A 21,506-nucleotide genomic window follows, 5' to 3' on the forward strand; every position below is an offset into this window, starting at 1 on the left:
GGCAATTATTAACACAAATGCTTTCGTTTTCCAACTGGGTCCCCATTTCTCTCTTGGGTATGGAGTGGCAAATGTAGATTAATGCCTTGCCAAAGGACATTATGGATCAAAGCACAACCTTTGCATTTCAAGTCAAGTGTTTAAACCTTTCGACTACAGCACCTCTCCAATAGTAAAGTTAGGCTCCCTGATGGAAGGAAGAAAGAAAAAAATCCAGCTACCGCTTAAAACACTATCCTTTTCATCTCATATTATCCTACATTATTGAGTTTGGAAAATAAGATATGGACTCAACCTATGAAAAAAAAAGAATCATAATGTGCAAACTTCCATTACAGTGTCAAATATGTTTTATCATATTATAAATGTACTGTTACAGAATGGGAATTTATGAAACACAACCTCAATCCACCACTGCACAAATGAATGTAAGGATGCTAACAAAATGAATACAAATGCATTTTAATGGAAAACAAAATGAGATTTTGAGACAAGATTAAAATAAGATTGTGCCCCCTCATTTATATTACTTGTGTATTAAATTGTGGAAACATTTATCTCACTGCAAGTACTGATATGTGATTTACACTCTCTGATCTTTATTATTATCATCAGGGTATGCTGCTGCTCCAACAGACTGGTGTGATCAATGAGTGTGTGGCTTACATGTATGGAAGATACACTAAGAAACTACAGGTAAGGTCTTAAAGCGGGACTGCACTACTTGTAGCTACTTGCGCCCTCGTAATAGCAAACAATGCCTAAGCGGTAACCATTGGTCCCCCATGATCCCCTTTTTCTTACGGTAGTAAATTGAGAGATGATTTGATGAGATAACCAGCTGTCAGTGACCATGCAGGGAGGTCTAATCCCTCATGGCAAAACTAGTGCAGATGGGCTTTAAAGGGCAATCTAACCCTTGTAATAAGTTCATTTGAATGAAAACAGAGAAACAGAATGGCAAAAGTTTGAATGAATTGGACCAACAATAAGAAAGTTATGAATGCATGAAATGTTTGAATCTCAAATTGGCAAGTTTTGTCAGTGGAGTGTGATGTAGTGGATGGATAATCATCCCATTTGTTGTTTACAAAAATATCACAAAGTTATGTTTTTCTCCCAAGTGTACATTAAGACAGGTCTTATAATAAGAAAAGCCCATTCCGAACATTTTTGAAGAATCAAAATTTCAGTCATTTTGTGTGTTGGAACAAATGAGAAAGTTGTCCGCCAATACATCACAGAGACAATACCGATTCAGCCAAATGATTGTATATATTTGAAGAAGCTATGTGTAATCTCTCTTCTGTGTGTTCAATTTGTTGATACCAGGTGAGCAAGATGGAGAAGTTTGGTTATGGTACCATGGTAACCCAGGTATCAGCTACTGCTCCAGGCATGGCTGCTCTTCAGAGCTCCGGTGAGTACTCACTCTCAACCATCTTCAAGTCTTTATATTGACTGGCCTTCTATAGGGGTCCTCTTTGTAAGGTTTACTGGTATTTGTTATGTAAACTGAAAAGGGTTTGATTGTTGAATTTCCATTTATATATATATATAAATATATTTATTTATTTATACATATTTATATCCATTTTTTTTTTTTGCTTATGGATGTTGAATGTCATATGTTTTTTCCTTGCATACTTACTCTCTAAAAACGTTTTGTTTCTCTCTATGTACCATTTATCATTCATAATGCCTACTTTTGAAAATCAAATAAAGGTCAAACTTGTGTTAATTCTTATCATCATTAATATCTGTGTAGAAATTTATTTTAGGGTAAAATATATTCTTGTTTATATCCTTCAATGTTTGATTTATTCAAAATTTTGATTATTTCTGATATTTTGTATTGACTACAATGTAAATTGACTTACAGGTAAATAAAAAAAGTTGTGACATTTTTTAAAAGAAATTGTCATGCTGCAATGATAATTATAAACCATTTAGGTCAGTCAGGTACCCTATGACTTTTACAAGCCGATTGCCTGTCTGATTATCAAGATATTTAGAATTGGAAATGGAAATCAAATTTTGCATTTTTCCTAACAGTTTTCATAACACTACAGTCTATTGGGGAAAATGAGTATGGTAAAGCCTGTCACTCAAAGATTTTTACTTCTTTCAGGCACTTCTTGATCATTTTGAAGCGCAATTTTTTTAAGGCTTCAATATTACACCATATCACAGACACTGATAACACGAAGGGCCCGTGCATCTCTGATTTAACATTGTTAAATGATGCCTTAAATTACCATAATAGGTTTCATCAAGGCATTGACCACTGAGATGTGGTCAGTTCTAGAATGTGGAAAGGATGACCATCCGTCAGTCCAAAGACCAGCTCCATACCCCACCCAACCCATGGACAGGATAACTCACAAGGTCAGTCACTCATACTCAAAGACAATGCCAAAGGTCCATAGGGAGAATAGGGACGGAATGAAAGAGGGAAACAATCTTTTGAAAAACTGCACATAAACGAATGGACTTAATTAATCAATGGTCAGCGTGCGCAAGCGTTCACGAAACAGACAAAGTTCTCCCACGCTTCAGTTTCACGTATGTTGCACGCACGTGAATACTGCGGTCGAATTGTCCGTAGTCGTATTATACCCAATTGGCCCAGAGTCAGGCCACGGGAAAGACACATAGTCTTGTCATGCTACACCCCCTTTAAGGTCTGACATGTGTTAAATACAGGTTTTGTAGAGGGATAATGAAATACGATTATGAAACATATCCATTTAGCACTTTGTAAGATCTCACAATTATGAGCCCATTATACCATTTCCACTCCTGTATTCTGTTCTGTAAAGCGCATAGAGACATGCAATAATACCTATATGTTCTGTGCTATACAAAAATGTTTGATCATTATTTTTATGACACAAGCTACATTATGTATTTTCCATGTCCTTTGAAACATTCTTTGATTTTGTCCCAGAAAGATGGTTGTAGAAGTTGCATATTTTCCAGTATACAGAATTACGTATATCGTTGCCTGGGTGGCAGAAGGGCGTTAGCTCGATTTTGAGGTAAAAAATGAAACATTAAGCAGAAGGGCATTAGCACTAAATAGCCTCAAACTTTTATAAAACTGACTTATTTCTGAGAAAAAAATTGTGGCTGTTTTCTACTTTTACATTTCTATTACCGGTAGTCTTTTCAGTTTTAAACCAATTTTACGGAAGGAAAGCAGTTTAAATATAAAACAAAACTTTAAATGCAAATAATTTGAAAAGTAGTTTTTGAGTATGCTAATGCCTGCATAGCAAGTTGAACCAGTCTAGCAAGTGCCCCAGAGTTTTGTCCCCACAACTCTTTTAGTGTTGAAAAGAGCAAACACCACTGTCACAGTCTTTCATCATGTCTCTCATGTTCTCTCTTATCTTCTTTTATTTTCTCTGTACAGTACTTTCTGAACATGGTGAACCTGCTGTCAGCGTTCCCTGCCGTCTATGAAGTCCTAGCCAACCAACCCCTGAAGAACAAGGAATCCTACTCGTTCAGGGAGATGCCTGAAACTATTCCTGTAAGATTAGATCCCTAAAGAATCTGCTTTCCAAAGTTTATGAAAGCAGTTCTTGTTTTTGTTGTAATATACATGTGTTATAAAAATTGATAATAGCCTTTTCATTACCCTAGGCTGCAAATTTCACTTTCAAATTTAATGTTGTACTGTAAGATTAGACTTAAAATAGTGTAATCACCTGTAATGAAGTCTTTCACATGGAAGATATTTTACACCAAATTTCAAAGCTCTTCTTTTTGGTATTGCTCAATATATATAATTCTCAGAAAACTTTTTCATGAAATGTTTAACTGCAAATAAATGACATCTGTCAAATAAGTCTGATAGAGAATATTTCTAATCTGAGCAATGAGCAAATATATGTTAAGATATAATATAGCTATTATCATCATATTATCATTATTATTATTATTATTATTATTATTATTATTGCTGTTGTTGTCATTGAAATTATGCCTATGAAGTGATGAGAAATCTCAGATGTATGATAATTTCTTGTGATTTCAGGATGTGATTGATCGTCTGATCCTGGTGGACTCAGAAGCTAAGCAGCACTCTCTTTTCAATCTAGAAGAGAGTAATGTGTTTGGTCTAAGGTAAACAAACCAATCAATTAACAATTAAACAGAAGTATTTGCTTAATATCCTATATGTTTGTTTGTTTGTTTGTAAACAAAGAGCAAAGATGCTGCTTGTAAGTATCAGCTTGCATGGTGATGTAGATATACAGTAGGCTCGCGGGTGCACCATGTGAGAGAGAGAGAGGGAGGATTGAGGAGTCCTGAAAAGGACTCTCTGTAATCTTTCTTGACTCTGTAATCTTTTCAGGACTCCTCTCTCTCTCTCTCTCTCACATGGTGCACCCGCAAGCCTACTCATGTATAAAGAGCAAAGAGTATGTTTCGCAAGTAGTTTGTGGCTATAGCAGATTGATATAGGCAAATATTCTTAAAAGGGAAGTCTACCCTAATAATTGGCTGGTATTTAAAAAAAAGCAGGTATTAAAACTAACTTAATATCAGGGTGGACTTCCTCTTAATCAGAGAGCCCAAGCAGAGAAGGTGTATTGATTTTCTATTTGTGTTCCATCAGGATAAGAGAAGAAAAATGAGAAACAACAAATCATGCTGGTCCTTCTGTATGCTTTGCTTAGTATTGTCCAAAGAAAATTTGAAATATGTTGCCTGTATTTCTATTTGTTTTCAGATTACTGAGTGTGTTGGTTTCGTGCCTGGATACCTTGCTACTGTTAGAAACTCAATACAGGATCTGGGACAGGCTGCTGGAGGCACAGATGAATAACTGCATGGAAAAGGGGTAAGGAATCTACCACCAGTCCCCCTTCCCCTCTCCCCAAGAAAAAAGAAAAAATGAATAAATATAAAAAAGCCTAGGCTATCAGGACTAAGTGTTATAACTGCATTTGTAATGTGTGGGATCACAACGGATCAAAAGTTTTCATTAGTTAATAATTTTAATATCAACTGCATATCACTGCTCCAAAGTCTTTGATCATTTTGTTTGAAGACTGAATCCTCACCTATTAGAGATGATTGGAAAAGGATAATATTAATATGCTAATTAAAGCCTGATGAAAACATGCACAGAGCAAAAAACATGTTGGATTAGACTGAACCAGATTTGCTCTACTGTTTTAAATGTTCTTTCACATTTGTGTGGTCAATAGCATTTCTTAGTGTAGTTTCAGCATCCTGACATATGAACTTTCTTTTGATTTCTATGAATTTTTTCATCGGTATCATACTCATATTACTGCTCTGTTAAATTTAATTCATTATCATTTATTTCCATCATAAAGCCATAAAATAATACATATATGAAAGTAACATGAAATAACCATAATCTTACAATTCTGGAAATCATGAAGTTATTGGAGACTAAAAAGGAAGCTTGTAATACTTGTAAGCAATAGTCCCCTGACATAGATAATAAATAACAAGATTACATGGTTGTACACGTTACCAACAAAAATTAATATATATTGTAATAAATAACACATTACACTACACATTATAGATAGTGGAAACAAACCAATGAACACATACTGAATTGAATTGAGTTGAATGGATCTTCTAATCCCTGCAGTGAAGTAATGGTGGATGCACTGTCAATAGAACGCACCCACATCCTGGTGCGGTCTTACGTGATCGGTGGTCCCAGGGAGCGCATCCTACCACCAAGGACCCTCTCAGAGGACCAGGAGGAACCCTTCCCTTGGCCCGTAGTGACCTGCTTCCCGGTACCTAAGGAGTACATCCCTGCAGTATCCAGACCATCAGCGCTCAAGCAAGGTAAGATAGATCGCTCCTACTTTCCTTATTGTTGTTCAAATTTTTATCACAGTTCTTTATATGAGAATTATATATGTGAGTTATGAGGTATTCAGAAATCATGAAAGATCAAATAACTTTGATGGAAGTGTCACTCAAGTGAGAAAATAGTTGATTCCTATCAAAGGCATCGTTTAACAATGTTAAATCTGAGATGCATGGCCCTACGTGTTATCAGTGTCTGTGATATGGTGTAATATTGAAGCCCTAATAAAATTGTGCTTCAAAATGATCATGAAGTTCCTCAAAAAGTAAACATTTTTGAGTGACTAGTTTTACCATACTCATTTTCCCCAGTAGACTGTATTGTTATAAAAAACGTTAGGAAAACGAAAAAATGAAATTTTGACTGACCTAAAGATTTACAATTATGATTGCAGCACGAGCTAAATCCAGGATTTTGTTACAGAATCTGAGGCAATGTAACAAAATATTAAGCTGCCTTCTTGAAAACCATTGTGGAAAAGTTTGCAACAATTTATCTTGACCAAGAAAGACAAAATCTAGATAGATATCTACTTAGCAAAATGTTTTGTAGATTTTATTTGTCTACTGCGCCATTGGAAAATGTTATTCAGAAATATGTGTACCAGTATCTTGCTGTTAATTAAAGATATCAACAATTTAGTTTTACACCTGTATTTTTAAGCACTTGGAGACAATTTTGTTTGTTATTTGAGAATTAATTGTAACTCATTGTATATGACTTTCTTGTATGATGTTTTATTCTCTTCCCAGACATTGATCTAAGCCGGGCTCTGTCCAACGTGAATAACACCATCGACTGGTTAGCTAACTGCAGAGAAACATTTGTCAATGTACTGATGGACAAACATGATGCCCTCAACTCCAAAAGTAAGATATCGTCAGGGAACTGTTTAACTCGTTGAGTCCAAACTTATTTTATTTTTTCTTGACATAAAGATCTCATTGTCAATGCCTGGTATATTAAACCTCATTGCTTGTGACTGAAATCACATTTTTCATATTTTATATTATTTGCTTTTATTAGTTTGGTAATTTCCAAAGCTCAGGTTGTAAGGAGAGAATTATTACTCTATTAAAGAAAAGAAAAAATCCAGAAAATATTTCTGCCCCAATTTCTGACCAACCCTACCAAACAAGAGACAGCTTTTATCAATAATTTGAATTCATCAAGTAATGCGTTATTTTAAACTCTTCATCGAGCTCTGGCTGATCTGTTAGAGCAGACCTGTAGTCAATGTCCAATCAGAGCTTTCTGTGTTCCAGATGATCCCTACCAGACAAGGTGTCTACAAAGACAGCTTTATCAAGAATCTATCAAGAATCTTTCAAGAATATATCAAGTAACTGTTTCTCTTTAAACTTCTCTCCATCCAGCCCCAGCGGACCTTGTAGAGCAGGTAGTCAATGTCCAATCAGAGCTACCTGAGCTCCAAATGATCCTTACCAAACAAGGTGTCTACAAAGACAGCTTTATCAAGAATCTTTCAAGAATCTATCAAGTAACTGCTACTCTTAAAACTCCTCTTCATCTAGCCCTGGCTGATCTGCTAGAGCAGGTAGTCAATGTCCAATCAGAGCTACCTGAGTTCCAGATCATCCCCACCAGACAGGGTGTCTTCAAAGACAGCTTTATCAAGAATCTTTCAAGAATCTTTCAATAATCTTTCAAGAATCTTTCAAGAATCTATCTAGAATCTATCAAGTAACTGTTTCTCTGTAAACTTCTCTCCTTCCATCCAGCCCTTGCTGATCTGTTAGAGCAGGTAGTCAACGTCCAATCAGAGCTACCTGAATTCCAGATCATCCCCACCAGACAGGGTGTCATCAAGGACAGCTCTATCAAGAACCAGAAGCTTTCCAGTCTCCAGGAGTTCGGCACCAGAATGGCAGTCAGGTTAGTTCCCTAGGGAAACAAGGCTCATCTCTTGCTTTTGTCTTGTACCAGTTATGCCTATAATTTTGAAATCTACGGTCGGCTTTAAAAAAAAAAAAAAATACTGATTTTTAGAGAAAAAAATGTCAAAACTGAGAAATATCCGCCCAAAGAGGGAGTAAAAAAAATAAATAAATAAAAAATAAACAAATTTCTGACTGACAGACCCATGGTTTGGCAACTAAAGGGCAATACAGCATCTTTATGCCTCCGCTACAAAGTAGCCGGAGGCATTATGTTTTCTGGTTGTCCGTCCGTCCGTCCGTACGTCCGTACGTCCCGTTCTCGTGATCGCGTTATCTCAAGAACCAATTGATGGATTCTCTCCAAACTTGAATCATGTATGTATCTTACAGAGCCAATGAACTGATTAGATTTTGGGGTCACGAGATTGAAGGTCAAAGGTCACAGGGCTCATTATGTATTCAAAAATAGCTTGTGATCGCAATATCTCAAGAACCGATCAATGGATTCCTGCCAAACTTGGGTCATGTATGTATCTAACAAAGCCAATGAACTGATTAGATTTTGGGGTCACGAGGTCGGAGGTCAAAGGTCACAGGGCTCATTATGTATACAAAAATAGCTTGTGATCGCATTATCTCAAGAACCGATCAATGGATTCCTGCCAAACTTGGGTCATGTATGTATCTAACAGAGCCAATGAACTGATTAGATTTTGGGGTCACGAGGTCGAAGGTCAAAGGTCACAGGGCTCATTATGTATACAAAAATAGCTTGTGATCGCGTTATCTCAAGAACCGGTCAATGGATTCCTGCCAAACTTGGGTCATGTTTGTATCTAACAGAGCCAATGAACTGATTAGATTTTGGGGTCACGAGGTCAAAGGTCACAGGGCTCATTATGTATGCACAAATAGCTTGTGATCGCATTATCATGAGAACCAATAGACATATTACTATCAAACTCAAGACATGTATATATGTATCTTGCAGAGGCAATTAACTGATTAGATTTTAGGGTCATCAGGTCAAAGGTCATGGGGCTCATTATGTATGACTATAAAATGTTTGTGAATGCATTATTATTAAAACCGACAGATGGATTACAATCAATATTGAATTTTAAAAATTGCTTCCGTTTTGGTTTGTAAAGTTGCTCTATGGCGGAGGCATCATTTTTGACTGCGCGCAGTCAAAATTCCATCTAGTTTTTTTAGGCCTTAATGAAACTAACAAACAATGGTTGCCGTTTTTAAAATCAGTTCTGGGAACTGGTGTGGATCCTTTATCAAAGGGTCCTTGCTGTTCAGATTATTTCTTGAATTAAACAGCAGTGAAAACAAAACAAAAAAAGCAACAATGACAAAAGGGAACTTCTGGGTACAGAACCTGACAACTACATATTCTACATTTAATGTCACTATTGCGGTCATCCAATTTAACTCATTTTGGTCTCTGTTGTTACGTTTGCTATGAATCAGGTATGGGCAGCAGCTGAAGGTGTTACTCAGTCCTGGTGAAGCGACAGATGATCTGACAGTACTCCTTAAGAGGTCGAAGTACTTTCTGCACAGTCAACAGAGAAACATGGAATCAGAGATGCGTATCCTTTCACTCTAAAATTTGCTATGTTAAATAGCTCATTAACTCGCTTGTATGTTATCTTTTGCTGTTAATGGCTCAGAAATTAAAGACAATTGTGTTATTATGCTGATTAAATTGCTTGCTGTAATTTCATGGACTTGATATCATACAGTATCAGCTTTTCAATTTCTAAGGATTTCTTTCTTGTGCGTAATATTCGTTATTTCTTTATGATCGCCAACAATTTAATTTACATAATGATGAATACTGATGACAATGTATTCATTAAAAGTACATGTATAAACAAGGGATATAACATTATTGAATTCTTTAATGAAGGTCATGGTTTTAAAATTATAATGGCTTAATGTATTTGACTTGACCTTTCGATCACATTCTAAACGTGCATTTCCGTTAATTTGTTATTTCTATATTTTGATTTTCTTCAAAAAAATGTTGATACAACTGGCTTGATATTAAATGCAGAGGTGTCGTAGTCGAGTGATTTAATCATTAGACTTGAAATGCAAAGGTCGTGGGTTCGATCTCCGACACGGAACTAATGTCCATTAGTAAGACATTAATCTACATTTGCCACTCCATACCCATGAAAGAAATGGGGACCTGATAGGATGATGAAAGGATTTGTATTAGTAATTTCCATGTGCCCTCATGGTGACCATAAGGTAGGAATAATCTCCAGAGAGTAGAGATGGTGCACATTGTGTGTAAATGAAGCTGATGACCGTTAAAGCCCTAAGAGATGGTATTTTGTATGAAGCACTTTATAAATCCAGATTATTATTATTATTATTTTACTCTAGTTTTCCTTAGCAGTAATTCTGTCATTTGTAGATTGCTTACAAGGGGACTATCCAGGTCATGACTGGTTCCTTTGTACCCTCTTTCTCCTGTACGGAGGTAACAAAGATAGGGCGTGGTCAGTGGTCCAGAAGATGTCTTCTCTTCTCGTCTCTGCATACATCTGGATGCCTCGTCTCCATGCATCGGTAAGCATTTGGAAAAAAGGAAAAAGGGAGAAATAATCTTCAGGATGAACGATGTCTTCTTGTTTGTTGTTATGGAAATATCAAATCAAAGTGAAACAAATTAAAAATTGAATCAAATTAAATCAAATCATTTTTTCCGCATGAGAAACAACATATACTATCAAACTTGCTTTAGTGACCACCTCTCTACAAAGACCAGATTTTTTGTCATCCTTGAAAATGGTTTCTCATTGAAACATGTACTCAAGAAACCTGTCTTCAAAGGCCACTTTTTGTGTTTCCCTTGGGTGGTCGCTATAGACAGGTTTGACTTTTAATTTTATAATAGAAAGAGAAAGGAAGAGAAGAGAAGGGAACACTGACAACAATCTAGTACATTAGATAGTGTGACTCATGTCTTCAAGGAGATGTCTTTCATACAATCATTGAAATATTTTTTGTTGTTCACTCAATAAAAGCCTTGTTCATATATAATGCCGGAAACAGCAAGAATAAACAAAACTAGACATATAATACTTGTTTGGAACAAGTATAGGTGGGCTGGTCAACTAAAATTTGAGACAAAATAGAGCAAAAATAAGCGACATACTGCTTACAAATTCTTAAAAGACAATATCATGTAGATTCATAACGTGAACTAAATTCACCTTCTATAGGCATAACACGCAAATTATGAAGTTTTTTACATGAGGCCTTTAACCAAAATTTTCACTATGATGACGTCATCAAAATGAAAAATAGTGTTAACTGAGCTTGTAGAGAATTGTCTTAGCTACAACATATCAACATTTTGAAGAAAATTGATCAATATTTACAGAGATACAATAAATTTTACATAAATATGCTGACGTCATAATATGCAAATTCGTATTTTGAGTTCCAAGGCCATTGTGATGATGTCACGATACACTTAATGGCCAAATGAGACATGGAATCATATTTCCGACTCATACTCTATCTAAATATGAAAAAAAAATTGAGGATTCCGGTGCATTCCAAAGAGCTATAACGGATTTTGTATAGGCATGTTTTTGCCCATATATGCTATGTATTAAAAGAGCTCGCGCGCACTGACATTTATCTTGAATTTACGCTCATCTTGTTAATAATGGTCATAAAGAGATAAACATGGTATCAAATTCCTTGAAAAAATATGAGAAATATCATGAAAGAAAAAAACACGAAAACACGCGCGCATGCTCATACGCGCGATTTTTTATAAAATGCTTAAAATGACCTGAAACGTATGCAAAAAAAGTTTGAGACGATTTTGAGCATTTAAATTTTTTGCGCGCGCACTGACGCGCGGACGTACACACACGCGCGCGTTTTTTTATTTGAAATTAACCGGACTGATATTGACCTTGATCGTGATAAATATGAATGAGAAATACCTTTTGGTTATGAAGATATGATCATGAGATGATTTTCGGAAAATTTCACAAAATGGCGCCTAGATGACGTCATCAGTCAAGGTCAAGGTTGAAAACCTTACCGTGTCTTGTCCATATGCCTATACATATGTGTGCCAAATATCAAAGCATTTGATTGAACCATTTCAAAGTTATCTTGCTAACAAAAAAGTGGGTCAAAATAAGAAAAATAAATAAATAATAATAAAGGTTATTTTAACAAAAATATAAGGTGGTCTGTATTAGATACAGCCCACCTGATAAGCCACAGCAACAAACAAAAAACAAAAAAAGGCAAACTAGGATCAGAATGGATTTGAAGGACTTAAACTTATGATGATAAAGATTTGACTCTGAGTTTATCAATATGACTTGCTCTCGTCAGTGTTAGTTGATGATCGTTTGCCATGATAACCTTTATCCATCTATCTTGTTAATAATAATAAATAATAAAAACGTTACTTATAAAGCGCTTACCACCGAAGTCTCTAAGCGCTATACACACAAAATAGACTGATATACAATTACATCTTATACAAAACTAAAAATGCAAATAAACCTACAAATAACAATACATATGGAATACACATCAAAGTGAACAGAGATAATTAATCATCGAACGCAATTTTGAATAAATGTGTCTTGAGACTAGTTTTGAATAGGTTAACGGTTTGACAGTTTTTTACATTTAAAGGTAATTTGTTCCAAAGTTCAGCAGAAGCTTTGCGAAAGGAGCGATTACCATAAGAGAGAGTTGACACAGAAGTAGATACGAGGTTTAATTGTGAAGATGACCGTAAATTGCGTGAGGGTTTGTATTCCTCGATTAATTCTTGCAGATAAATTGGTGCCAATTCATGAATGCATTTATAAGTTAAAACTAAGATTTTGTACATGATGCGGTACGTCACCGGCAACCAATGCAATTCGCGAAGTACTGGGGTGATGTGTTCACAAGAACGTGTGCGTGTTACAAGCCTGGCAGCAGAGTTTTGGATTCTCTGGAGTTTTGCAATGTGCGACTCCGGAAGGCCATAAAGAAGGCTGTTGCATTGATCAAGACGGCATGTAATAAATGCATGTATAAGCGTTTCGGTAGATTTTTTATCAAGAAAATTTCTAATACCACCTATCTTGTACAAGGCATATGAAGCTGAGCGACAAATATTTTTTATATAATCATCCATCCTAAGATCATTTTCAAAGATGACACCAAGGTTACGTGCACTTTTGACAGGTTGTATCGGAACATTAGCAATTTCGACAGATGGTAAATGGGAGGACTTTCTGAATCGAGATGTTACATGTATAACCTCGGTTTTATCCTCATTTAACTTCAAATCATTAGCAGTGGACCAAGCTTTGATATCATTTATACATCTTTCAAGTTTAGTAATAACAGAATGGTCGGAATCACGTTTCAAAACAACATAAACTTGGGTGTCATCTGCATATATCATTCGGCCTAAACCATGCGCTTCAATAATATCTTCAAGTGGTGCAGTGTACAGAGTAAATGATAAAGGGCCGATGACGGATCCCTGAGGAACACCTTCAAGTGGAACATGAGGTTTGGATAATGAGTCATTAATGACAATAGATTGTGAACGATTCATAAAGTAGGTTTTAAACCAATTCAAGGCAGTACCTGATACACCATATCTATTACGTAAGCGATCAAGAAAAACATCATGACTGATAGTATCGAAAGCCGCAGAATAGTCTAAAAGTATTAAAACAGCTTCATCACCTTGGTCCACAGCTAACAACAAATCATTATATACACGTAAAAGAGCAGTTTCAACGCTATGAGAAGATCTATAAGCAGATTGCATTTTACTACACAGATTGTTTGATGATAGATAGCCCTGAATTTGAGAAGCACTAGCACGTTCAATTGTTTTAGCAAGAAACTTAAGGTTGGCAACAGGCCGATAGTTCTTCAAAATTTCACAATCCAAATTTGGTTTCTTCAAAAGAGGAGTGATTTGTGCCGATTTCAAAACATCAGGAAATTGACCACTTTGAATAGACATGTTTATAATTTTGGTAATGACTGGTAAAAGCTCATCTAAACAGTTCTTAAGCAGCCATGTCGGCATCGGATCGAGACTACATGAAGTTGATGGAGATTTCATTATTATAACTCTGACAGTATTTTCTGATACTGGTGAGAATTCAGGAAATGAAGAATTGCATGAATCAAGCATGGATATGGAAACATCCGTTTTTGATGAATCCTTAAGAACATTTTTGATACTCCGAATTTTGTCTGTAAAAAAGTCAGAAAAACGTTCAGCAAGTGAAAGATCAGAATCGCCAGAAGGTAACACCTTGGGTACTTTTGGTGTGCACAATTTGTTGACTTTTTGAAATAGCTGCTTTGAATTACAACCTTCAAATTGTTTTGAATGATGGTTTTGTTTAGATTGTTTGATCATGCGATTATATTCATAACATTGGTTTTTGAAAATTTGTCTGTCAACTTCTAATTTAGAAGCAATCCAACGTCGCTCAAGGCGTCGTAAGATCCGTTTCATTTCATGTAATTTTTCATTGAACCAAGGTGCGTTAGGACGACACCTGATTGTGCGAGTTATTAAAGGTGCGTGCTTGTCTTTAAGGTCATTTAGAACAGAGTCATATTGACAAACCAAGTTGTCCAATTCAGATGCGGGAGATTTATACAGAGGTGAATTTAATATATCAGTGCGAAAGACATTAATATCAATATCGCGAAATTTACGGAAAGAGATTTTGATTTTTGCTGGTTTGGGTCGCGCAATATTCAAATTACATATCACAGCAGAATGATCAGACGGCAAATAACTGGTAGTATTTAAATTTGAGACGAAGTTATCAGTATTTCGAGTTAGGATGAGATCAAGAGTGTGTCCATCTTTGTGGGTGGGTCCAGTTACATATTGAGTTAATCTCTTTAATGCAATTAATTTTACAGCTTAAACATTACCATAGATCAATTACAGATAATAACAGGGATACTTACAATGTATAGAGCTTAGAATTTCAGTTACAAAGAGATGAGTTACTATTGGCAGGAATTAGGAGGAAGTGATTCATTATGATAATAATAACAATAATAATAATAGGCATTTATATAGCGCTGTATATCTAGACAATTCTATTCCGAGGTGCTTAAGAAAAATGGAAAGAATAAGAGAGTTTGGATGAGTGTCATAGTGTCTAGTACAGGTATTGTTGAAAAAGATAAGATTACAGCTTGGATTTAAAGGTATTACAAAGTTTTGATATGGGGTCATGAATTTGGTTCAAATTAACAATTTCGGAAGCATATGCGTTCCTACAATATTCATTGATCGTTGTCGCGGTTGAAATCGAGTCTAAAGTTATAAAATTATAAATAATAAACTCTTTATGCTGTATAGCTCCCTCTCAAGTTCGAGATATTAATTTAGCTATGAAACAATGTTTCTTGACTAAAATCGACCGATTAGCTATTTCCGTTTGGAAATTATATATCACAACTACATATTCTGAGATTTTCATGGTCGCAGCTACCATTGTACGGCCATAGGCGCTATTTGAAATTTATCAATATTTACCGGGAGCACCGGTAAATTCTTATATTCAATTTTTCTCGAAAACAGAAGTGTTTTAGGGGCTAATTTTTTAGTGCTTATAATACATCCACAGGGGCATCCAAATATAACAAAATTGTAAAGATTCACTATCCGCCCAATTTTCTAAATTCCCAAAACTTTGTATTACCTTTAAAGGTCTCTAAGGAAGTTATGATTCTCAAATTAAATGGTAAATTATTCCAAAGTGAAGGTGCTTAAACATGAACATGAACATTTTTATACTGACCATTCTCTTGTGAACCCTGCCTGTCTTGACAGGTTCAGCTACCTGTAGAGTTGGCCATGAGTGGCATCAGACCAGTGTTTTCCACCACATGTTACCTGATAGAACTGATCCTGCAGACTGAACTACCCCAGCTCTACTCTGCCTTCAGACTCTCAGGGTATACACCATCACAGGTAAGCTCGTCGCTCTGCACTTTGATAAGCTTTCATTTAAAGACGCATATGAGTGGGCTCTTCCAGGGAATTTGACACCATTTGGGTGTTTACCCAATAACGGGTGTTGTCAGTTACCAGGATCAGCCTTCGGTTTTATGACCAACAGACTTTATGTAATGGTCGGCCTTTCCACCGATTCCCTTATTATGGTAAAGTCATTATCTTACATTTTCATCACCTGAAGACTCTCTCAGAGTCTACAGGGTATTTCTTGATTGGCCTACGGGTTTGCTGTGTGCAGACTGGTACACCCATTAATGGTATTCCCATCAAGTCTGGTGTCAGCTAAGTTGTTACCTTCTGCATATGGAAACTGACCACCCTCTCCCTTTAAAAATGACAATAATATTGTCCTATTTACCAAGGGTAGCTTCATCGATATTTATATGTTTGGAACATGAACAGCAAATGAAGATCAGTTTAGTTTAGTACGCTGTACATTCTTTCAATTCTTAATCTTGTTGTTGTTCACTTTAATGCCTTATGATTGTTTGCTCATGTTAAATGTATATATTGTTTATAAATTTTGTTATTTTCAATATTTTCTTAAGATTACTGGTAAATTCGTTTTATATAACAGAAATAAAAACAAACAAACAAACAAAGAGCTATATAGTTCTCTTTAGAACTATAAGCTCAAGAAACATTACCAACAGTCCTTTTCAGGACTACACACACACTCAAAGAAAGATTACAAACAGTCCTTTTCAGGACTCCCCAATCCTCCCCCTCTCTCACATAGTGCAACCGTAAGCCTACTGTATATCTACATCACCATGCAGGCAATACTTATAAGCGGCATCTAAACAAAGAGTTGTGTTCTTGATCCATTAGATTTGCCAGCACTGGTTGAGTCAATGTTTCTGGAACTACCTGGACTGGCCTGACATCTGCCTCTATGTGTGCCTGTGTGTGTTGATGGGAAGCGACTATCAAGTCTATCTGTGTGTGGCCATCCTGCGTCACATGCAACCCACCATCCTGCACCACACACAGCAACAACGGCTACAGATCTTCCTCAAGGTAAGACACGCCTCCTAGAGTTGGTACTTGTTTAAAGCCCCTCTGCACTACTTGTAGCTACTTGCTCCCTCTCTATAGAAAACAATGCCTTAAGTGTTGCCCGTCGGTCCCCCATGATCCTCCTTGTCTTATGTTAATTGAGCGCTGATTTGATGAGAAAGTCAGATATCTATGAGTTTCTGTCTTGTGCTTAATTAACCAATGGGATGAAAGAGACATGTATTTTTAGGCAGTAGCATTAACCAATTCGTTGGTGGGATATGGGCACTAGAGAGCACCCAGGAAGATATTTATCCACAGTAAGCATTTATGGCATGACTTTAGTAATTGATTTGTACCTGCTAAAGAGATCATCAGATGTTTTTTTTTTCTTCATACTATCACTAAAATTATCAAGAATTTTGAAAAAGAAATAATTTTCAAATTGTGGCCGTATTTAAAAACTTTTTGCTCTCCTTGAAAGATTTAACTCCTTGATCCAGGTCAGCTTAAACATTTGTACAATGGGAATATGTTGACAAGGTCTTTGTACTTTCTAATTGTATGGATAATTTTTGTTTAAATCATTTTGTTAAATAGTCTACTAATTTGGTGAATTACCACTGGTCTATAACCAGTTCGTCTACTACCCAATTAGGCTTTTCCAATATGGTCTACTATTTATATGGTCTTATAATCACTTGATGATTTTTATTATTTATGATTATTAGACCATATGGATAGTAGACAAAATAGGCATTAGACAAACTGGGAATTAGACTAACTGGAAATGAGACTAAATGAGCTATTTGGTCTACCAAATGGATAGTAGACTTATGGGAGGTTAGACCAAGTGGAAATTAGACCAAATAGCTATTAGCCTTAATGGTCATTAGACCAAATGATAAGTAGATGAAATGATTATTAGACCATGTGGATAGTAGATGGGCTGGGTGTAGAACATATGGGAATAGACCAATTGGGTAGTTGAAGAACCGGTTTTAGACCAAATGGCTATAAACCTACTAATGATGCTCTCTCTTTCTGCAGGAGAACAGCCTTGAAGGGTTCCATGTCGGAGACCATCTGGCTTACATGAAGAACCTTGAGAGGAAGTTCAGAGGGACAGTCCTTCAAGACATGCAGAATCTCAGTAAAGCATGATAATGTAGATCAACTCACTCTGGCTTATCAAGATACCAATGTCTTTCACTTCAACAAGCTCCACTGCTTCGGTTGAATAGATAATACCACTGACTGAAAATATGCAAGTGTGGGAGATTTTTAAGTGAAGACCTTTTTGTAATGTTGGTAAAGCCCTTAGAATTTTTCATCAGGTTTATCTGATTTTAGTAGATAACTAAGCAAGATACATACAATTAATAGCTGCTATGATTTTTTAAAATAATTGTTTGTATTCATGTGGAATTAGATTTTAAAAAATAGCTTCTAAATATGTGAAATAAGATTCCCTGGCAAGGATGGAACTTGCCTGTGTGATTAGGCATGTGTTAAACACGAATCTTTGAATGTAAGGATTTGTACTATTAAAAGCCAGTTTTAGCTTGTTGGGTATTGCGATTTTCAGATATTTACACAAAAATTCATTTGAAATCGTGGACAGAACAACAGAATATGTGATATAAATGTCCTTTGATGCAAGTGTAACAACGATGAGGAATTGTTCAACAAGTTTCATACAAACTCATTTGTTTCTGCTAGAACTGAAGATTATCTTTAACAAAGATTATCCATAACCCAGTTATCTTTCATTTTGAAACTTGTACATGAACCCTCAAATGCACAGCATTTTTTTCAAGCAATTTTTTCGCTTATAAATTCTCATTTTTTACAAAAGATGTTATGAAATCATTACACAAGCATGTACTGATTGTTTTGTTGTGGCAAATGAAAGAAGGTAACTTCTTAAGCTCATGACAATTTTTTAAAAGAGAAATAAAAATCATGATGTAAGCAGTTAGCTGAAGACAATATGCTGTCATATATCATAATTTTCAGAATTATTTATTCCATTTTCTTTACATGCATAATTTCAATGTTGATGATATCAAATTGTAATCATTGAATTTTATTGTCAATCATATAACAATAACACAATCTTATTATTTGGAAATTTGGCCGATGCAACCCCATTTGAGATATTACAAGCTTGTCATATTGAGAGATCCATTCAAAATGACAATGTCAGGATTGTGATCAAAGAACCTGCCAGTACAGCTCTAATTTCATGGTAATTTTGTTTGCAGGCACAGCCCCAAATTCATAAAAGTCATGGATTTGATGAAAAACAGTGTCAAATTACTATTGTTGTGAGTAGAAAAAGGGTATCATTGTTATAGTGTAGAATGGAATAGAAAACCAGACAATTCCTCGCAGGGACTTTCTACATAATGAATCACCCACAGGTCGATTAGACACAGAGGTTAGTAGACTACATGTGATGGAATTATGATCTGTTTGAAATTGAGACTTGCATGTATGAATTATGATGTAGATTTCATGTTCTTTTCTCATCTTCTCTTAATCATGCACAGTTTTAGTGTTTGACCTTGGGTATAGTTTTGTGACAACTTTTGGATAGTTTGACTAAAAACGACAAAATTGGATGGAATAGAATAATTTGATTATATCTTCTCAATGTAATACGTTGACTCAAAACAATTGAAATTTTATTTATTTATTCAGTGATTACATCTGCTTCCTCATGTTTCAACACCTTGAACTGTATGTCGATACTTTATACTGCTTTACTGAATAAAATTAAATATCTTGCTCTAAAATATGATGAATATAGGAAAATTTGGGTGAAAATAGAAGATATAGATATAGTTTTTAATATTGTTTTTGACATGATCCCTGAATGATTCATGCAGATCCTTTCCTTGTTCATCATGTATGAATGGTCTGCATAATACCAGGGGGCGGGGAGGGGGTGACAACACAGCATCCAAACAATGCAGTTTTTCCCTATTGACGCTGTTATCTTCTTTAAAGATATGATGCAATTAAGTATCATGTTCAAACATTTATGACAATCATTCTTGTTTGTGTGTGGATTTTTAGTGGTAAAAATATGGAGTATCATATTAATGTGTAAATACATAGTTACATAGTTACATTCATTTTGTTTTTGCCTTTGTAATGTACTTCTGTATAGCATACTAGCATTATTTATTTACATATTGATGATATGTAATATATTGTAAATACACTTGTTAGTATTTATTTGTATGTTATGAAATCATAGAAAGAAAATAAATTTGTTAAAAAGACATTTGATCTCTTTCATTCCTTTATTTAATAAATCTGATTAGTGCTGAATACACATACAATGTACAACATTGAAATGGATCCATTCACAACAGCAAATGAAGCAAATTTAAGGAACAAGAATATTTGGTATAAGCTCAGAAAGTAAGAGATGTTCTTTTACCCAACAGCAGACTTTGGAATACATGGTAATATGTCTACTTTTATATATATTTTGTAAAAATAAATCATCTATTCATGTCTTCTTTAAAAAGCAGGGTACTAACGTCATTCAGCTAAAAAATAGTTTTTCCATGACGCCCTACTGCAACATATTTTTAACAATTAGGCGAGGCTAAACATTATATTGCATGCCACTTGCTTTAAAGCCTTTTCCTCTTTTCTGTCATTTTAGTAAGTGCAATAAATATATTTTCGAGTTTGAGTTGAGATTCCTCTCTGTACCAAACTCACCACTGAACCAATTAATCAAAAAGATTTTTTTAAATAACTTGAAATATTTGATATATCACAGTTTTAATGTGTGCATGGAAAGGAATTTCTACAGAAGATGATAACAGTGAAGAAAAGAGAAAGAAACAAAAATGGAAACGGGGGAGGAGGAGCGAGTGATCGAGGGTGCATTAAAGAATATGAAAATGAGGCAAAGAAAGAAAAAAGTACTGAAAGAGGGAAACAAGAGTAGTTGGGGCACCAAAGATATGTGATGATTAAACTCACTTTAATAACGGAAGATCATTAAAAGTACATATTAATTATTCCCTGTCAAATTTGAAGGGCAGTTTTTCTATCAATTGATTATGTTTATCTTCCATTTATACATTCTCATTTTGCTTATGATATTTTTTCTTCTATTTTTTTTTTCTCCATATTTTTGTGTTCCTGCTATGAAGTGCAAGTTTTTATTCGCACGAAATGAATAAAGACCGCCAGCATGCAGCTACCAGCAAATATAAAGTTGATGTGAGAACCATCCCGTTATTACGGGACGGGCGAACGTGCCGTCCGTTTTGTTTACATTTGCGCAATCATATGCCAAGCCCATTTGGTGAACTTGGCAGAGATACTCACCGCAGAGTAGACGGATACGTCTACGGTGTAAGGTTGTACGTACTCCCGAACTCACCGGCTCGGCATACTAGCTCGATACTCGGATTTTCGTGCAGCAGCACTTGCTAGAAATTAAATTGTAACCAGATTTTCGAGACTTTATATTGTGTCGTGACAATTTGACAGCAGCCTCCTTCCAAACCCGCATATTGCAGTGACTGTGTTTATCAGGTGAGTGTCTGTTGTTATTTATTTGAATGCATGATTTTGCGATGGTTTGTTGTGAAAAAAGTATGGGACTGCTAGTGCGTGAGTTTTT

The 21,506-nt window shown here is 35.5% G+C and overlaps 1 protein-coding gene across 2 annotated transcripts in view; it reads left to right on the forward strand.

The window, feature by feature from the left end:
* LOC582731 (protein broad-minded) overlaps positions 1-20,141 on the forward strand; it is a 34,270-nt gene extending 14,129 nt beyond the window's left edge. Inside the window, exons 17-30 of one of the 2 annotated variants that reach the window (XM_030975333.1) lie at positions 616-696; positions 1,333-1,420; positions 2,267-2,388; positions 3,419-3,538; positions 4,046-4,134; positions 4,745-4,855; positions 5,645-5,850; positions 6,628-6,744; positions 7,618-7,771; positions 9,256-9,377; positions 10,214-10,368; positions 15,662-15,802; positions 16,679-16,867; positions 17,897-20,141. In XM_030975333.1, the coding sequence (XP_030831193.1) occupies positions 616-696; positions 1,333-1,420; positions 2,267-2,388; positions 3,419-3,538; positions 4,046-4,134; positions 4,745-4,855; positions 5,645-5,850; positions 6,628-6,744; positions 7,618-7,771; positions 9,256-9,377; positions 10,214-10,368; positions 15,662-15,802; positions 16,679-16,867; positions 17,897-18,010 (1,809 nt within the window). In that variant the 3' untranslated portion in view covers positions 18,011-20,141. Of the gene's footprint in view, positions 1-615; positions 697-1,332; positions 1,421-2,266; positions 2,389-3,418; positions 3,539-4,045; positions 4,135-4,744; positions 4,856-5,644; positions 5,851-6,627; positions 6,745-7,410; positions 7,554-7,617; positions 7,772-9,255; positions 9,378-10,213; positions 10,369-15,661; positions 15,803-16,678; positions 16,868-17,896 lie in introns of those variants that run through there. The other variant, XM_030975334.1, reaches the window with a different exon arrangement.
* Positions 20,142-21,506: the final 1,365 nt, after the last annotated feature.

Source organism: Strongylocentrotus purpuratus, unplaced genomic scaffold, assembly GCF_000002235.5.
Source record: "Strongylocentrotus purpuratus isolate Spur 01 unplaced genomic scaffold, Spur_5.0 spur5_scaffold_8, whole genome shotgun sequence".
In the NCBI taxonomy this organism is placed as follows: domain Eukaryota; kingdom Metazoa; phylum Echinodermata; class Echinoidea; order Camarodonta; family Strongylocentrotidae; genus Strongylocentrotus; species Strongylocentrotus purpuratus.